The sequence below is a fragment of the Gymnoscopelus braueri genome (assembly GCF_963280865.1).
Source record: "Gymnoscopelus braueri genome assembly, chromosome: 5".
NCBI classification, from domain to species: Eukaryota; Metazoa; Chordata; class Actinopteri; order Myctophiformes; family Myctophidae; genus Gymnoscopelus; species Gymnoscopelus braueri.
In genome coordinates, this window is record NC_137606.1 from 30246887 (window position 1) to 30266863 (window position 19977).

General features: G+C 42.8%; 1 protein-coding gene across 4 annotated transcripts in view; it reads right to left on the reverse strand.

Moving 5' to 3' along the window:
• Window positions 1-3549: 3549 nt before the first annotated feature.
• robo2 (roundabout, axon guidance receptor, homolog 2) overlaps window positions 3550-19977 on the reverse strand; it is a 195444-nt gene continuing 179016 nt past the window's right edge. For all 4 annotated transcript variants that reach the window (XM_080428890.1, XM_080428888.1, XM_080428889.1 and 1 more), the window contains 7 exons: window positions 19670-19933; window positions 17814-18040; window positions 10904-11086; window positions 10170-10328; window positions 9534-9800; window positions 7611-7805; window positions 3550-7041 (listed from right to left, as the gene is read on the reverse strand). In XM_080428890.1, coding sequence (XP_080285016.1) covers window positions 7040-7041; window positions 7611-7805; window positions 9534-9800; window positions 10170-10328; window positions 10904-11086; window positions 17814-18040; window positions 19670-19933 — 1297 coding nt within the window. In that variant the 3' untranslated portion in view covers window positions 3550-7039. The remainder of the gene's footprint in view (window positions 7042-7610; window positions 7806-9533; window positions 9801-10169; window positions 10329-10903; window positions 11087-17813; window positions 18041-19669; window positions 19934-19977) is intronic.

Below are 19977 nucleotides of genomic sequence, written 5' to 3' on the forward strand. Positions count from 1 at the left end.
CAGTCAGTCAGTCAGTCAGTCAGTCAGTCCATAATTCCATTCTGCTCATTTGTCTGTTGTTGTTTGTCATTGGTCTGTTGTATTACTGCACTATACACAGGGTGGGGGAAAGTTGAAAATAACAGTAAAATCTGTACTGTAATGCATACGGGTTGGCTAAGAGAAGTTGCTCTGGTGGCAGTTTGTTGGCACAGATGGCCCGTTAATTGGATGCTTATTCCAGGTTGCGTGGAAGCCTGTCAGTAAAGTCAATAACACTTGCAACAGATTTGCAGGGTCTACCGTAAATTAGGGCTGTAAATTAGCATCATGTGTTCTTGGAGCATGGCAAAGACTTTGTGTAATCATACAACTTGGCTTCACTCGGTCATCCTGGAAATACCAAGTGTTTAAACACTAAAGATGAAGAAAAGATATTGGTTACGAGTCGGGAGGCTCTTCCTCAGACCTTACTGGAAACACAAATGTTCCCTAGCAACTTCAGCATGAAAGAACAATTAAATGTTACTTTAGAGAGAGACACAGTGTTGAGAAAAAAAAACAAAACACACTTGAGTATGTGGTATTTTCTTCACAACACATACAGTATACAATAGATGCAAACAAATTCTCTCTCTCTCACTCACTCACTTAGTGTCCACATAGTATTCACTTAGTGTCCACATATATTCACTAGTATTGAAACAGTGTCCGCTTAGTATCCACAATTCCACATAGTATATACTGTAGTATTATACAACATGTATAAATCGTCATCAGTTTGTTTGATATCCAACCTGTTACTATGGTGACACCATCTTGGAACAGCAACCGTGTAGCCTGTGTTACCGAGTATCACACACACACACACACACACACACACACACACACACACACACACACACACACACACACACACACACACACACACACACACACACACACACACACACACACACACACACACACACACACACACACACAGGGAACAGTATGTGGCTGAATTATGTTGATAGGAAAAATATCAATTTGTAAAGCTAGCAGCACCATGTTATTGCTTGGTTATGTATTCTATGTCACACTATGGCTACGGACGGTAAGCAGTGCTAGCTGTTCTAGCCAGTATGGCTATCAACAGCGTGGTGACTATCTGTTCAGTTGAAGCTCAGAGTACAGAGATTTTGTTTATAATGTTCTGCATGTATAGCTTTTGGAATTTATTTATTTTTTGGAATTTATAGAGCAACTAATGGCTGAGAAAATGAATCCTGTACTACATTGTGAACACCCTAGTTTAAGTTTGACACAAACCCCAGTTTTGCAGTATGTTGGTGTTCCACAGTGGTGTGCATTGGGAATTCAGTTGTGGAGTTATATTCCCTGGTAGCATGATAAATGCATCACTCTCCACATTCGCCAATTGCATAGCCATTATCATTCCCACAGTCTGTCATTAAGGCCCATTGATCCTCCCAGGGTACCACTCAGTGGTACCATACAGCATGTTATCAGGGGAGGACTGCATTGAATCAACTGCTACTACTGCTTGATGCCAGGCTCAATATATGGAAAGTGTGTGGAGGATGGTACTGTATATTCCCTGGTCACTAACGTCATGTTGTCACCCGCATGGATGGAAATATTGTTTGGCTCCCCGGGTCATTTATCAAACGTGGGCCATAAAGGTACATAGGGAGATAGAAGATGAGACAGAGAGACAGTGAAAGAAAGAGAGAGAGGGTGGGTGGGTGGGGGGGTGGAGGAGGGGAGAGAGAGAGAGAGAGAGAGAGAGAGAGAGAGAGAGAGAGAGAGAGAGAGAGAGAGAGAGAGAGAGAGAGAGAGTGAGAGAGAGGGGCAGGGCTGAAATGCCAATTTTCCCTGCTTGTCCCCAGCAGCTGGCCTAGACTGTGTGACATGTGTGATGAATGGTGTTGCATTGGTACTGCTGCCCTCTCACCTCCGCTCATTGTCACCCGTCCAAAGGCAAAGAGGAGGAGAAAAGCAAGAAGAGAAATCCACCAACAGCAACAGTAGATGTTTCCTTTAATCAACCACCCCCACCCCGCCAGGCTCGTGCATGTGCACGCGCGCACACACACGGGAGCTCGTTCCTTTCCTTCACCCACAGACTCGAAAATGCATACACACATGTGCATGCTTGCACACACACACGCGCACACACACACACACACACACACACACAACTACACATGCATGTAGAGATGCACAACTATAACAAACGTTACTACGGTAGCCTGTGCATTCATTTGCTGAGCATTGCTTATTCCACCGGGCACAGATCGCCCCATCCAACCTCTCCACAGATCATCTCCACCGTTGTCTGATGTACTGTATGCCACAGCTGCACAGACACATGAGCACACTGGCTTCTGGGGTTGTGCAGAGACAAAGACGTATCACCATGAACTGCCTTCCTTTGGCCGAGGAGGAGGTGAGAAATGAGGTAACTGGAATAACACACACTGGCAAACCGTTGGAAATAAAAGATGGGAGCGGATGAGGAAAAGTTGCTTAGCTTGCAAAGAGCAGAGGAGTCATTACTCTCGATCTGCCCCCCAGGCGGGAGCAGAGGCAGAGGTGTGAAATAGGAGCAGTCCCTGCCGAGCCTCGGCTGATGGGTTTGTTTAAAGGGTCACGTTAGATTGGTGAACCCTTTACCATAAATATGAATACAAAGACTTCCCAACCAATACCTAAGAAACATGTCTTATATCACCCCAACGACCCTCTGTGAACGGTGAACACACTAATCACAAAGGGAGGTGCAACAACATCCCGACCCCCACTGGTGGCTTTCCTCTGTTTAGTCAGATGAGAGGCAAAAGGAAGCAAGGAGTGAGAGAAATACAGCAAACATGTACATGAATACATGATTTTAGGACGGAACCGAATGTGATTAATATCGTGACAATCTACAAGATAATACAATTTATCTGTCGCAGTACCTGTGCAATAATTTCTTACCCACTTTAACCCTGCAACCCTATTTTGTCATTATGTGACTTAAAAAAATTATAAATTAAAATCACAACGCGCCGTGAGCTTGTAGATCGGATATTTCCGTGCAGCACAACACAGGCATGCAATTAAGTGTAAATCAGGGTTTAGTGTACAGAGATGTTCAAAGGCACAAATACCAAGTTTCTGGCAACCAATTGTTCCCTACTGTAGTACAGTAGGCATAATTGCCAAGTGAAATGTATCATGCATGAGTCCACCAGGGTTGCTGTAGTTAGCTGAGGATATCCGTACGCCTTTTGTTGATTGGTTGGTAGCCAGGTCAATTCAATTCTCACACAAATCTAACAAACAAATTACTTTGCCAATTCCATGAAACACATGTACTGTAAATAATGGCACAACAAAGGCAAATGTGAGCATGGAATTGGCAAAGGTTTTATGGCATGATACATTTATTCAGCTTGTAGACAGTAAACAAGCTGGTTATCTGGGAATACATTAAAATGTTAAATAGTTTGTCCTAGATCTTGAGAGAGCCATTTAAATTCCTCAATCAGAGAGTTTAAGGCGGTTTCATTTTTCAAAAATATTTTATTTGATAGTGATCCAGGTACAAGGAAAGAAAAGAACATGGATTTATTTTACAGGACATGGGAATGAGACTGTAAAAGTTTATTTATTTTTATCCACTTTTTTTTTCTTCTCGGACAAGGACATGCAAGTGAATACAGAAGGTTGTTTACAGAAAGGAAATAGCAGAATGTAGAAATGGCATTGGAGTGGGGCGTCACCTTGCCCCATACTGTACAGAAAGACTTCACCCAAAACATTCTCTTTTTGTTTTATCCCGTTTTATAGCAAAAAGGTAACACACACATAGGCTACAAAGAACCAACAATATTGAGAAAAGGAACAAAAGAGAGGGAAAGCCAAAGTACTTTTCATCCTTCCAAAAAAATGTTTTTCCCCCAGCTTCTTGACAAGCAGATCATGAGCGGTTTTGCTCCTTGTGTTCAAAGAGGTTATTTTATTTACTTCTTTAGTTTTGACACAAGAGAAGCAGCGTGGTGAACATGCAGGACAAAGAGTGACTCGTAATTCTGACAGACTTCTCACTTGGTGCTTCACCTTGCTGTGAGCCTATCAAGTCCTTATGGCCTTACTTCTCTGCTCCGACGGCAAACTTTACAAGGAACCCCACCCCCCCCAAAAAAAGACATTTTATATTCCACAAATCTTTATGCATATTTCACAATATACTTTTATTATCATTTTAATAAATACAAAAACAACAACACTGTGATTTAAAAGAAAACAATGAGTATTAAAGAGACACTAAAACGCATTAGACATTAGAAATATCAATATTAATTTGGTATGTTCTTTTACTGACATCTTGTCTTAAGGTGGATGGACCAGTCCAGCACATCGAAAATCTGAATCAAAATCCACAGCCGAAAAAAGAAATGAGGACGACAGCATTGGACATGAAAGGGGGATATTTTTCAGCAATGAAACTGGAATGGCATAGTCAAGTGGAGATGCATATGGATATATACACATATATACACACACACACATGAACACCACGAGAATGTAAATTAACCTGAGATACTCTGTGCACCTCATTTCCAGAACACTGGCCAAATGATATGAAATGACAATGGCAAAAAAAGACAACAGTATACGACAGGTTCTGACCACCTCTCCTTTATCAACATTAGCGGTACAAAAAAACAAAACAAAACAAAAAACACTGAACCAGAAAACTCCTGAACATTAATATTGAAAAAACATTGTTATAAGCAGCGTTTTGGAGTCCATAAAAGGCATACGAAGAAATATGTCAGGGTTTTTTTTCATTAAAAAAAATAACAACCAATAATAAAACGACAACCAATAATAACATTGTTTATGAAGGAATCACACTGAGAAAGTTAAAGGCTAATTTATGCTTTGGCAAAAAACTTTTTTTTGTGGAAGCATAAATTAGGCTTTCCGCTGCAGATTGGGAAGTGTGCGTGCTATAGTGGTCAAACGGATAGAAAGTGGTCTGCTCTACTGTATACTGTCTGTGACTGTAGAGACAGAGGCAGTGGGACCTGCTTGTTAACGTACAAGGTTCTTCTCCACGATCAGTTCACTTTTTGTTTTAGCTTCGGGGCCCAAAGCTACACTGTGCACTAAACACTCTGCCGTGTTCTTTTTTCTTTATTCCCTCAAATGACGCTGAAGGGTATCGACATGGTATTCTGGCAACCGAGGAGCCAAGCTTCAGTCCAGATAATATACAGCACTTCAAATGGTCCAAGCAGGTCATTGCTTTGTTTTCTTTAATGGGTATTATGAAAAACATGTTAGTAAGTGCTTTAAATTAAGCAAAGGATATTGAATAAAAACAAAACAAAAAACTGAACAAACATACACACAAGACAACTAAGAAAACCCTAACTAAGTAAACCAAAAACTGTAGCTCCACAGTTAGGATTTTCAAAGCACAGTAACAGATTGAAGTTTTAATTTTCTACTGTAATATCTGACATTTAATGCACATGTTCTATCGTGGAATGATCATAAGAGATACATACTCCTCTGTCTTTGTCTGTCAGATGACCCATTAAGGCTAATTGAAGATCCATGTATCTATTGTAAGTGCTGAGACTGAATCAAGTGGATAGATTTTTCTCATCTCTCTGCTCTACCCCACCCCTTTCCAACGCACGTCGCGCGCGCACACACACACACACACACACACACACACACACACACACACACACACACACACACACACACACACACACACACACACACACACACACACACACACACACACACACACACACACACACACACACACACACACACACACACACACACACACACACACTCTTTGTGTCTGCTGCAGTGCTGTTTGTAGAAAGCGTGCAGCAAGTATATTAATAATATTTAGGCAGTAAAACACAAACATGAAAAGAAAATGTAAATGCTTGCAGACACTCAAACAAAAATTGTGAATACACACCCTACACACACACACACACACACACACACACACACACACACGCACACGCACACGCACACACACTACCTCCCAACCACCACTCCCCGTTTCTGAAAACAAGACAATGCCCGGAGACCCCCAAAACTGTAAGGGCTGTATGTTTCTGACATCAAACTTCTTAGCACAATTTAAATACTCAACTACTTCACCCAATACGGTACCATCTGTGCACAATTCCTCCAGCCTCAACCAAAACCCCCTCGGGACCCTTAAGTCTGCCACCTAATTAGTCTGGACTGTGGGAACGAGCATCTTATCTGTTGCTGTCCATGAGCAAAGCCTACTCTTTAATATCTCTCTGTACATTAGTATATATTCTTCTCTCTACTTTACAGTACAGAAACTCCTCTTCACATATTCTTCCGGTTCTTCATGTCAGCAGGAGCTGTGTTTTTGTGCTTATCACCAAAATTGCAGTGCAAAAACAATAATTAATAATAATAATGATAATAATTAATCAATGGTAACTATTAACAAACGATGGATTATAAAACAATTATTTTATGGCACGACAGCCACTCAATTCACATATAATACAAATAACCAGATAAAATCAACTACCTGTATATGGAAATAAAAAGCTCAAACTGAATTAGGCTTGCATAGCAATGCAACAACAAGGTAAAGAATATATTTACAGGAAACAAAATTTCCCTTTTTTTCCCCTCAAGGGCAGTTGCTTTGAAAATCTGTTGTTCTCATATAGTTTTCTTTTTTCTTTTACTGGCTTTTTTCTAACCAAAAAAATAAAAAAGAAGAAAATAAAAATAAAAATAAAATACAGTAAGGTACGAGGTGGAAAATATTTTCTTGAGGACGAAAACCTTGTGAGATGTACAGTATATCTGTGTCTATACATCACATTTACAGTTCTCTCACGCTGCTTTTCACTAGTGACCCCCGCTTGACTCCTTTCCTCTGAGAGCACACAGGTAAGGATTAAGTCCATTGCACCAACCAGTGAGGCATCATTCTGTTGGGGACCTATCAGGCTTTCTCCACTTCTCAGGCAGGTCACTCTGTGAGAAGCAAATGAAATGGGGAAACAACAAAAACGGTGAAAAACACATCTATGGCCTTTATTTAACCACATGAACCCTGGCATCGCTATTTTGGGCAAATTTTCACTTTCACTACAAAAAAAGAAAAAGAAAAATGATTACATCTTTTAGCTTAAATGATCTCTTCATGATGCTGGCCACCTCCGGTAAAATTGCCTATATCCTTATTGAAAAGATCATGTTGTTCCCACCCCAGTATTACAATGGCCTATGTCAAAAGTGTGACCTAGGCCATTTTATTTTGTGTAAGTAACAAGGCTCACTACATGCCGCATGTGCTGATAGATCGGCTATTTTCTCTATTCGTTGTATGACAAAGTATAGGGCTTACTGAAAGTTGTCAAGCACGCAATAATAATACAATAATACACAGTGGTGTGCTGTGGTAATGATAGCACCGATGTAGCACCAAATAGTTTTCTTTGCACTCTATTTACTTGACCATTGACCCTTTGTTGACTAGGGTTCATGGCATTTACTCAGATCGTGCACTTTGTTAGTCACTGTGGAAATGCTGAATTACGTACATAACTCCCCCGAGTACTGTCCTTGTCCATTGGTCCCCAGGAATTCAGCGTGCTCTGTTGCGGTCCACTGTTGTGGCTGTCGGGGGCCATCGGCCTTGCGTGGCCCCGTGGAGCCCTTGGAGGAGGCTGTACCAGAGGAACTGTGGCCCCCAGGGGAGGGGAAGGAAGGTTTACAGTAGGGTAAGCAACCCTCCTCTGAGAAACACACAGAAAACATCCATACATTCATTCATGAGGTTTGAAAATGAGAATGACAAACGGTTCTAATTTTATCTTGGCATAGGAAAAAAAAAAATGCATGTTTGCTCAGCGTCTGCATAATGTGCCATGCCATGTGTCATTGAGATGAGTTGGTTGCTACAGTGTGCTAAGCCACATGGAGACAAAGACCCTGCAATCTCACCCCCGCCCCCCCCCCTCCACCCACGTCTGACATCTGCAGTGTGCTGTTGCCAGCGGGCAGTGCCAGGCCATGGCACAGAGAGGACTCACAGCCTCACACATGGGCCCTGCAGCCACCGGCCGTATGAGGGGGGTAAACACAATAACAGAGGGGGGGCCGTCTGGCTGGTGTGGTACCCCCTGCTGCAGGGCAGTATAACGTTGACCCTCAGCGGTTTCCTCCATAGCAAGAAATCTCATCATACCACTCCCCACTGCTCCACTAATGACTGTAATAGAGTCTGTCCTGACCTCTGCGGATTCTACTGTGCATCAGCCATCTCTGGAAGCCATATGGGAATTCATTTCTGATTGTTTCTTCAGAGATGCTGATGTTTATGGCACCTGTCTGTGTCTCATAGGCTCCCTGTCTGTTAGACTTACTATCTTTGAAAGCCCTGGCACTACGAGGGCAAGGCTCTAATGATCTCTCACACACACACACACACACACACACACACACACACACACACACACACACACACACACACACACACACACACACACACACACACACACACACACACACACACACACACACACACACACACACACACACACACACAGGGGTTGTGTGGTTTGCAAAGTGGCTCCTGTGTTTAAGAAAGAAAAGCTGGAGCGATTGTACTGCTTCTCGGTTGTTGGGGCCTCCTGCCTAGGCTGGACAAGAGGAGGCCAATATTGGCCACAGGAGCAGGGGGAGCAGGGAGGCTGAGGGAGTGGCATTCGCGAAGCCAGAGCAAGTGGCAGACAGTGCAATCTGTTCATGGAAGCCCAGTCTCAACTCAGCATGAAAGCTAACTGAGCACAAGAGCTTAGTAGAAATCTGCCACTGCTAAAGTGCAGCAGCAATATATTATGAATTCTCTCTTCAACGCAAAATGAATGATAACTGCAAATGTGCTCCTAGAGAGTTAATACGTTGTCTACTCTAATGACTGATGAATGATAAGAATCATTATTATTTAATTATTCTGCCATGAGACCTTGCAATTATGGCCTCATGATGAATTTATCATAGATTTTCTTTAATTGGCATGTAGAATACATGTCATATTTCATTTAACAAACTAAAAGATAATAAACAGATGCAGTTCATGTTATGATAATCATGCAATGTTCGGACATCAAGACATTACCACATGCATAGACAGACAACAGCTATAATACAATCAGTATAGAAAAATCCTAAATAGTACAAATTGTACATTGCCATGTAGAAATTATATTTAGTTATACAGTATATACTGTATTTCCCCCCACATTATCTAAAGGCCTCCTGCTACAGTATCAACGGCCTCATAAGTTAGGTTATTATTGCTTTATACACGAAATATGTTACAAACTATAGCCTGTTACAGAAACGTGGCTCAGAGCTAGCAAAGAACAGAGAATCTATGACAGGTTATCATCTGCGTAAAGACATGGGCTATGTAGTCTGAAATACCGTGTTTAGCTTCATTGCATTCCATTTCCTCATACCTGTTTTCTGTCCCCGGCGCCCATCTTCCCCTCGGTCCATGGAGCCCAGCCTGTCTTGAGCCTGGCGGTGGTGCTCCACAGATGTGCGTGTCTGTCTGTCAATGGAGCTCTTCATCTCCTCCAGCCCTGATAAGGGCCCTGTCATTTGCTGGCGCTCCAGGGAGGATGCCGTCCTCTCCGCAGGGGGCCCCATGCTGCCTACACTCCGGGCTCCCTGGATACGGCCCTGCCCCTGGCAGGGTGGGGGCTCAGGTGGGGGAGGTAGCTCTGTGGTAAGGAAGAACCACATAGTAATTAATTACATGTTAATATTATATGCGTGTGCATGCACTTAGTAAAATGAAAGCAAACAATTAAAAAAAATAACTTCTCAATCAAATTTCGTTTTTGCTAATTGTATGGGTGCAGTAGTTCATTAAAGTAGTCATTAAAACAACAGAAATGTTTTCTCTATTAATTTTGGACTTTAAAAAAAGTAAATATAAAAAGCTAATAATCTGATTATCAGTGTTCAAAACAAATTGTGGTAGTACATGTAAAAGAGAGAGCGAGAGAGAATACTTTTGATAAATAAAGTATATAGAAAAAATCTCTGTAGGCTACTATATAAAGCAGTATCATGAGTGGAGGTCTCACCATCAGCACTAGGATCTCTCCGGTGCGGTGTTGTGCCCTGGCCTCTGGGTTTGCGGGTGGGCCGGGCAGCCCTCTGGTGGCCCAGGCTATGTGTGCCCATTGTGCTGCCATCTGTTGAGAAGGGACTGCTGGGTCGGGGTTTGTGGGACAGGCCTTTACCTGCAGGGAGAGAGAGACAGTGACATACAGTGTGAGTAGGTTAGAATGAGAATAGCAGCGGGAGGAGGAAGTGAATTATGAATGAAAGATGGAGTCTTAGTTCTAAACTCACAGGACTCTGAGAAAGGCGTCAAGTTAAATAATCAAAAAGAAGAAAACCTGGATCAGAATAAAAGTTAGAGCTTTGTAGGAAAGAGAACACGCACCAGTGTGAGGTATTACCAGGTAATTATTCCCTTCAACCCAAACAGGTCAGAGTGCAAAGCCAGGGTAGTTATAGAAAGGCTAAGCCAAAGTAAAGGAGAGACAGAGAGAGGAGGGAGAGTGGCATCCTCTGCCCAGCCATGTACAGTACAGCTCGTGCCATGCACAACCTGGGCACAGCATCAAACCACAGCAGCAACAGAGGGGAAATCACCAGCCAACTTTATGCAGGGAAACATCAGCCAAAAGACAACAGAGGATCGACTATCAGAGCAGAACAGAGGAGATCTTCATCTTCCAGAGGCAGAAGTTCCAGAGCAGCAGGCTGTGGCTTGCTAGGCTCTCTGCACACACACACACATGGCACAAACCTCTCTTGCTGAGGCTAGTACCCTCCAGGCGGTAACCAGCCTTATCTGCAGCTGCCACCAGGGCCTGGGCAAAGCTGCAGTGTGTGAAGATGGAGCCATCGGAGGAACTGCCCAAACTGGACCTGTGGCTGGAGAAATTATGCTCGTCCTCTGAGGCCGAGCCCCAGCCGTTCACCATGGATCCTGTGGAACACCACAGCTACAATTTCAGCCAGCCTCTGCGTGTAAACCTATTATAGTCTAAGCTTCTCTGTGTGTGTGTGTGTGTGTGTGTGTGTGTGTGTGTGTGTACTGTCTTGTACAGTATGTGGTTCAATTTCTATCTGTGTGTGTGTGTGTGTGTGTGTGTGTGTGTGTGTGTGTGTGTGTGTGTGTGTGTGTGTGTGTGTGTGTGTGTGTGTGTGTGTGTGTGTGTGTGTACTGTCTTGTACAGTATGTGGTTCAATTTCTATCTCTGTGTGTGTGTGTGTGTGTGTGTGTGTGTGTGTGTGTGTGTGTGTGTGTGTGTGTGTGTGTGTGTGTGTGTGTGTGTGTGTGTGTGTGTGTGTGTGTGTGTGTGTGCGGGGGCATGTCTGTGCATGCATTGCATGCACATGTGTGCATGTTTCTTATTTTAAAATGTAAAGTCTCATGTTATTTCAACTGTTGGATCCATTTCCATGGACTGCACTTCAATATGAACATCTGCTCTGCTTTGAGGACATTTGGATGGAAGCAGCAGCTCTTTAATCTTACAATGAGGCCCAAAATTTAAGTCAAAGTTTGTTCCATTTGCTGCAGGGCTTCGCTATTGGCAGGAATGAAGCACTTTGTACAGCTCTTCTGTTTTGACCTGCCCTCTTTCAATTGACTCACACACATACTGTAAACACACGCTCACACACGGACATAAATACACACACAAATCCTGACCAGTCCATTTCCATACAAGAATAGAGCAGAGCATAACCAAGAACAGTATTGCCTCAAGTGAAACAAATAGCATACTACATCAAACATCTTATGGTACCATATAAAGTATACTGTATGCCTAGCTCCACTGTCTAAAGCAGTGATTCTCCACCTTTTTCACGTCAAGGACCCCCAGTTTGACATGCATTAGGACCCCCTACTTTATTTTGTTGAATTTTTCTCTGCAATGCCAATCTACACAATAAATCCTTAGTGTTAATTTAACTTTGAGAATGTACAAATGGTTCCGAATGGACCATTACAGGTCCATTTGACCCAGACGGGACCATTTGGTTCATAACTATCAATGATTTAGCTGTCGCCCCCTGGAACCCCCTCAAGGACACCTTGGGGGTCCCCGGACCCCATGTTGAGAACCAGTCTTAAGTGATATGACTAAGTAGAGATATTGTTTGAATACAAAATCAATATAGCTCAGTTATAGGTGAGTAAACAAGGACACTGGAAATATGTAACCCCATATATCTCTTTCAGGAGGATTAAAGGACGTGGGGATAATATCATGAGGGAGAATTAATCAATACTTTAGCATCCCAGAAGTACCAAAAGATAATGGAAAACCTGACGAGATTGAGGCGGTTCCCGTAAGACTCACATTGTATATGCACAACTTCTTGTGGCTTTCTGCTTGTGAATCAGTGCTACTGTAAGTATGTCCTTATGTTCTCCGATTGTTTTTCCCTTATATGAAGAGCCAAGCCCGCACTTTAAATATAAAAGAATCAGTTTGCCAATAAAAATATGCCACTTTGGCAAGCAAGAGCACAGAGCACAGTCGGCTAATATGACAGCTTTCTGTGGGACTAGCTTGGCAGACATTGCTAAAGTGGCAAGTGCCCAAGCACACCGCTCACGCATGCATGCACGCACGCACACACACACACACACACACACACACACACACACACACACACACACACACACACACGCACACACACACACTTGGATGAATGGGGGTTCAGATGTCTAATTAGGCACAAAAGAGGGTAAAGGTCACGTGGCGTGGGGGTTGGAGATTAAAAAAAGAAGTTACACACAGTAAAGGTCATGAATAGTATACAAAAAGTTACAATTAGAATTCTGGTGGTAAAAGCAGTCCGGGAGTGAAATAAAGCCAGTTCAAACCCATCTCAGCTGAAACAATAAGAATGTAGTGTCTCTTTGGTGATGGCAGTCCTCATTCAACACAACGCAACATAATTAGAAGTGGGCATGAGCACGTCCGGTTGGGGGCAGTGCTAAAGTACCTGCCCACCACCGTGGAGACTGGGGTTTGAATCCTCTGCGGTGCCTCCGGCTTGGCTGGGCGCTCCAACGAACACAATTTGGCATGTTCACGGGTGGTAAGCCAGCAAGGGAGGGTGTTCTCTGTCGCTATGCAAGTGACTCCGGTTGGTCGAGGCGCCTGACACTGTTCAGCAGGGAGTGGAACTGGGAGGGATAGCGTGTTCTTCTGTGCACGTTACGCCCTTCCGGTGAAACGAAGCGGCTGGCGACTTCATGTGTATCAACGGAGACATGTGGTTGTCTACACCCTCCCCAGACCAACAGTAGGGGTTGGCAGTGACAGGGACTATACACATGGGGGAAATGGGCATAATGACTAAATTGAGGAGAAAATAAATTAATTAATGACAACAAATTTAAAGAGAAGAGAAGTGGGCATGAAAACCTACTGCATAATGTGATTCTGGATTGTCAAATAAAAGGAATATTAGGAAATCTCTCTAAAATCGAATTGCTCACCTATGAACTTCAACATTTTCAAACACATTATGACGTTGAGGTGGTTATTGTGCCACTAAAAATACCCACAATTGTCATTTGGTATTTCAAAACATTTTGTATCCATGTTGCAACAAATTACTCTCACATTAATGGAAATTTTGAAGAACCGGAAGCTGCCCTCAAATTCCCACCATACAGCACAGACAACAGATTACAGACAAGTAACTACATTGTGTCCTATCTTGACAAGCAATTTTCTTTGAAAATGTCCTTTTCTGAGTATTTTCTCTGAGAAAGAAAGAAAGAAAGACAATTCCTTGGGTCCAATCTTCCCACAAAGAATAGAGCAGATAATGAAGTATAGGCAATGCCAGCTGAAGCACTGAGGCTTCCAGCTCCTCCACCTCAGCTAAGGAACACTGCCTCAGCAAATCACATCACAAAATGACTTTTCAGTTACACTGGCTGCCTCGTTCTTCTGCTTTACCTTTGGAGCACTTTAATTCTCTGGAACTACACTCCAATCAAACTGTAATCATCGCAAAATAATTTGATAAAAAAATCAATCTGGTTTTCTCTTTCTGCTCTGGAATTGTGTTTTATTCTTTGGTCCCCCCGGTCAAGGGCCGATCCTTTCTACTATGGGAATGTCATTTTATCATGTCTTGCATCAGAGCAATGGGCGAAACCATGTACTCTAAAAACCACTTGCTGTCACCTCCCAAGCTCCATGCACTAATAGAGCAAGGCCAGTAAATGGGAGCTTGCCGGGGGCAGTAAAACCCAGCCTAGGTCCCTGCTGCCACTAAAACTGATTTATACCGACGGAGACCCTCATCTGCATGTCGTTAATCGGGGGAAATCATTCCCCCTGACGAGCAGGCGTCTCTACCTGCCGCCAAGAGACGTGACCCCGCTCCTCCCTAACATGGCAAGGCTTTATGGGAAAGTAATCGCCCAGAACAGCCGGGCTCTCCGCTCACTATGGACACAGCAGCCTTTACAGCTATCCACACCTCAGCATTATACCACCTACTGTATATACCTCCACCTCTGCACACAGAGCTTGATAACACCTGCTTGTTCACTTCATCATGCAGGCTTAGACTAAACATGGCCATCTAATACCCGGTGGAACAGCAGGCTTTACATGTATCTGCTGAAAAATATGCCGTATTATCTCAGCACATAAAATAACACATTGGGAAGCCCAAACAGACAACCTGCTGGAGAAAAATGGCCCCCAGGAGGAGAGAGTTGGCTTTTCCTTTTTTTTCTAGGCCAAGAGTGAGGATGTTTGATTTACTGGCCTTTGGTGTAACATTAAGGAAACAGACCTATTTCCATATTATTAAAACAATGACAAATCTATCAAGTGTGGCTCGACAAGAGTCTGCCCCCCCCCCCCCCGCCATTTCTGTACAACCTCAAAATGGTGGCCACGATAAATCTCTGCACTTTCCTCCCAGACTCTCCCACCCCAACCCCCACCCAACCCTGGAGCTAGAACGGCGGCTATGCTGTCAAAGGATGGGGAGCGAGGGAGACTTGCAGAGAGATAAGAAGAAATAGTGCTGTCTTCAGAGTAATACAGTGGAGACGAGATGCAGCAGATTAGGGCCCAGTTGCTGCTTTATATTCCTCTAAATACATCAGCGGCTGCATGTGTGTGTCACCACTATTGCAGCCACTGTTCCATCATCCCACATAAAACTACATGTTAGTGCTGCCACCGACAGGGTAGGCCAAGCAAACAGCCGTGTCAACCATATCAACCCCTCCCCTCTCACCCCCTCTCTTTCAGCTCCTATCCTTTGCCTTTGCTCTCTTCTTCCTGACCACTCAAAAATGTATTTCTTTGAAGTCTTGCAGAGTAGCATTTAATTTTTTTATCCACCAGCTTCACTGAGAGTGCTGCCTTAAAAAATTCACCCAAAAAATTACTTATTTTCTATCAATTACACACCCCGTGAAGCCTTGAATTCATGGAGATTTTTTTAGTTTTTATCACATCCCTAAGCCAATAATTTGATGACTGGCAGAGTCTCCGGTATTCTCCATTGAGACTCTCTGAGACTCTGCCAGTCATCAAATTATTGGCTTAGGAATGCAACAAAAATTAAAAATCTCCATGAATTCAAGGCTCCATGAAGTGAGTAATCGATAGAAAGTCATTTTGGGGGTGAACTATCCCTTTAAGCAGATACCTATGATATCATAGAGTCATAGTGTACAAGTATCTAATGATTGATTGATTGTTGTAAACAGCATGAGGTACAGTCAGACATTAAGGCTAAAAGGATAACACAAAAAAGTCCTGGGGACTTGTTTCCATTGTGGTCCTATGTATTAAATTCATCAACATAGTCTCCCTCTGTCAACATACAATAGCCATGCCATCCATGTTATTTACAATTCCCCTGGCTTCAGAGTAGAGGTGTGCATTGGCACTGCCCTCACGATTCAATTCGATTACGATTCACCAGGTAACGATTCGATTCGATTACAATTAACCTTGTAATAGTTCGATTCGATTCGATTCGACGATGCATCACACTTTTCTATATTACTGCACAACATGGAAACCTTTTCATCAGTCAATACAAGCAGTCAGATATACTGAACGACATATAATTCTGCCTGCTTCTCTGTGCAATTAGCAACATGATTAAAAAAAATAATATATATATTAAAAAAATTAAATAAAAAAAACATATTTTCTTTTTCAAAATCGATTATTCGATTAATCGATTATTGACATTTGTGAATCGATTCATAATTGTCCATGTCCGCATTGCGATTAATCGATTATTCGATTATTTTTGACACCACTACTTCAGAGAGGTCAAGTTTCAGCCTCCAGTTTACCAATAAGCACCATTTGGTAGAAGAGGAGCAATACAGGAGGTCTAGCATGTTTAGACCATTGACTACGACCCATGGTATGGAATATTAAATCATTTCAACGCATTTAAAAGGACAGATTGTTTCAAAGGTCTAGCTGAAAATAGTCTCTGACGAACATTTCACGAAACCTGGTCATTATTTCCAAATCTAACAAATGGGGGCGTGCTTTGAAAACATTTTCCAAATGGCCAACAGAAATGTAAAGTACAGTACATGGCAAGTCGTATGGGCTAAACATGTCAGACCACCGTTATGGGCCTTTAAAGACCCAGCCCCTGCCGTCTCTCCTGTTCCAATGTCATGCCCTTCACGTGTCCCTCCGACAGACGGCTGTAAAAGCTTTCAGTGAGTTGTAAAAATGGAAATGGTGCCTCCAGTCTGGAATGGGATATGCCGCACGTGAAACGTATTTCAAATCTCCCAGGGAAGATATGGGTGGCACTGGTGTGGAGTTAAATCACAGTCACTCTATTCCCTGTACCTCCCCATCTCACTCCTTCCTCTTAATTTCCCTCTCACTCTCCTGTTTAAAATTCATGGACTTTCTTATCTCTTTTTGGGAAACGATAATTATAATTTGCCAGAGCGAGCCAAAAGTACATGATTGCGGTAAATTCAGTAGCATGTTCGTTTACAATTTGCATACAACAGGCTCATAAAGGACACATTATGAGGAACAATTGTTTACAAGACAATACAAATGGATGTGAACACATTTCAGCGCACAGTTCAACTCATCATAGCATTTCACACCACATCTCAGCACTTCTCATTAAAGCAGTTAATCAATTCAGACACACAAACACAAACTATGTACTGTATGTATAATATCTGTGCGTGCGTGTGCGTGTGTTTTGAGATAGGGGTGGGACGATATATCGTGATACTTTTTTTTTTTTTTTTTTTTTTTTTTTAAGTTTGTGATATGTTGTTTTTCCTACTCTGTATTTGTGTAATGATTTTGAACTGTCTGGTACTATTTTATGTGTTTATGAATTGAATACAAGGACTATCGTGATATATCGTTGGTGAATTTTCATGCAATATATCGTGATATCGCAATATATCGATATTTTCAGATATTGTGATATATATTGTTATCGTGGGCCTAATATCGTGATATATATCGTATTGTGAGGTACCCATATCGTCCCACCCCTAGTTTGAGACAAAGCTTTTTTGCTGTACATGTAGTCTACTACACATATATTACATGTATTAACGTGAACAATTGGAACACTGAAATTCCATCACGTCTTAAGGTAACAGCGATATTGAATACAGACTGCATGGGCCAGCTTACCTGTTAAAGAGCTGTCCAAGTTGTCCATGCTGGAGCCTGGCGTGTGCTCGATACCACGGGGATGCCTGGCTCCGTAGCCTTCATCCTCCTCCTCCTCCTCTTCCTCCTCCTCCTCCTCATCAGCGAGATCAGTCTCCAGGTCAGATACCAGTGTGCTAGACACATACCCCACGGGAGGGGCTGGGGCCTGGGGAGGGTGGGGAGGGAGGGAGCCCGCCTGCAAGTGCCTGGTGAGAGAGAAAGATAGCATAATGTATATTTACGCCCCCCAAAATGCAGCAATGTAGAGTGTTGGTGAGTGGCAGAGCACTCAGCAAATTCTTTATAAAAGACAGGATGACAGAAAGAGGCAGATCCGAGACGGAAGTGGAACCATCAAAGCTAACTTTACAGCTCAATTCTTTCACATCCTATTGCTCTGAATACATTTGGACAATTCCACTAATTCTACGGTGCTGTGGCTTGCATGCTAACACAATGACCCACTAATTGCAGCTGTAGACAGTACAAAGGCATGCTCTCTGAGCCTGTCGACACGAGGCTGTCACCTCATAGACAGCCCGCACCGCTGACAGCCGTGTTTGTTTGAGTAGTGCCATGTCATTGACGTGTTCTGCAGCAGAATTTGGTTGTAATTACTGTCTCTCTCCTGTTGTCAGAGATGCTCTCTAACCAACATAGTCATTACTGGGTAACATGACAAGTCCTTACTGACAACACTGTCCTTTAGCCTTCCACCATGAATGGATGCCAGTCTCGCATTCTCTCTGCATCGCAGACAGATTGAAGCATGGCCTCCATTTGACTTACATGAGCACCACAACAATGGAATGTGCCGCAAGAGGTTTGGTGTGTGTGTGTGTGTGTGTGTGTGTGTGTGTGTGTGTATTTGTCAGGGGGGTGGCGTGTCCTAAACATGGGCGGCAATGAAAGTGCGTCTCTCTTGATGAGCAAAATACAGAAGCCATCCAAGTGGTTGCATGGGTCCATAGATGTCAAGAGATTAATGAGTGTTTGTCTGTAGCACAATACAACAACTTCAAAATTGACCTGAGAATACTGTAGGTCTGAATAAGCCCTTGACAATGAACAAAATATACAGTAGGCATTTAAAATGAATGACTTTATTTTATTTTATTAATGATAACTATATTTGTGAGGGCCTTTTCTTAAGTTACTAATGCATGTATTATTAATTGAACAAAAGGAACAAAAAAAACAATCAGCTACAACGAATGGGAGACTAGCTTGTTAAGGCTGACTCAGCTCAACTAAGAAACCATATGGGACCCCTGACAAGCAAATTAAAAATTCTACAGCATAATGCAAAGTTATTAAAAAATAATAATAGGGGCAATATTATGTGATCCATTACAAACAAGCTTTGAATTGTACAAAACAAAAGAAAAAAAGAAGAAGAATTAAAAAAGTTTGATGCTTGCATTTTCTCAGGTAAGTTAGATCTCAACTTGCCACCAACTACAGCCATTACAAATGTGCATCAAATGGGCAAGGCATGGTGCAATGTGCTGCAGTATGCTGCGATTTGTGGTACAATGCCTGAGTAGTTCTGGTACAGTAACTCAGTACACAGAGACACCGGGCGCACAATTAACAATTTTAACCATGGCATCCCAATTTTGGGTATGTCATTATGTGCGAATGTTAATGAAATGAATTTAAGAAAATAGCAGATCTACAAGTTCTCAAGGCATCGCGGTGAGACGCGTTGTGAGCTTGTAGATCGGCTACTTTTGAAATAATTTAGAATTAATATTTTTGTCGTTGTTACTGTAAAGTGGTTGAAATGGCTGTACTTGTAAATGTCCATTTCAATTCAGTGGGTGTTACTCTACCATGTCTGCTTTGCCATGTCCAGCTGGTATGCTCTGGTCAGCTCATCCAAATGTGCCTGGAGCATGGGCTGCATCTCGTCACGGGGCGAGGGGGTGAGGGTGGCTGTGGACTGCTGGCCAAAGGACACTGCTGCTGGTGAAGAGGCCACCCCGCGAATGGGTGGAGTGGGAACCCTCTCCTCTTCCTCCTCCAACTCATCCTCCATCCCCTGGTGAAGGTAAGTTTGCACGGGCATGGGAGGGCCCCAGCCGTCGCTTTCATAACTGGGATAGGATGTGGAGAGGTTACTACACCAATTACATGATGT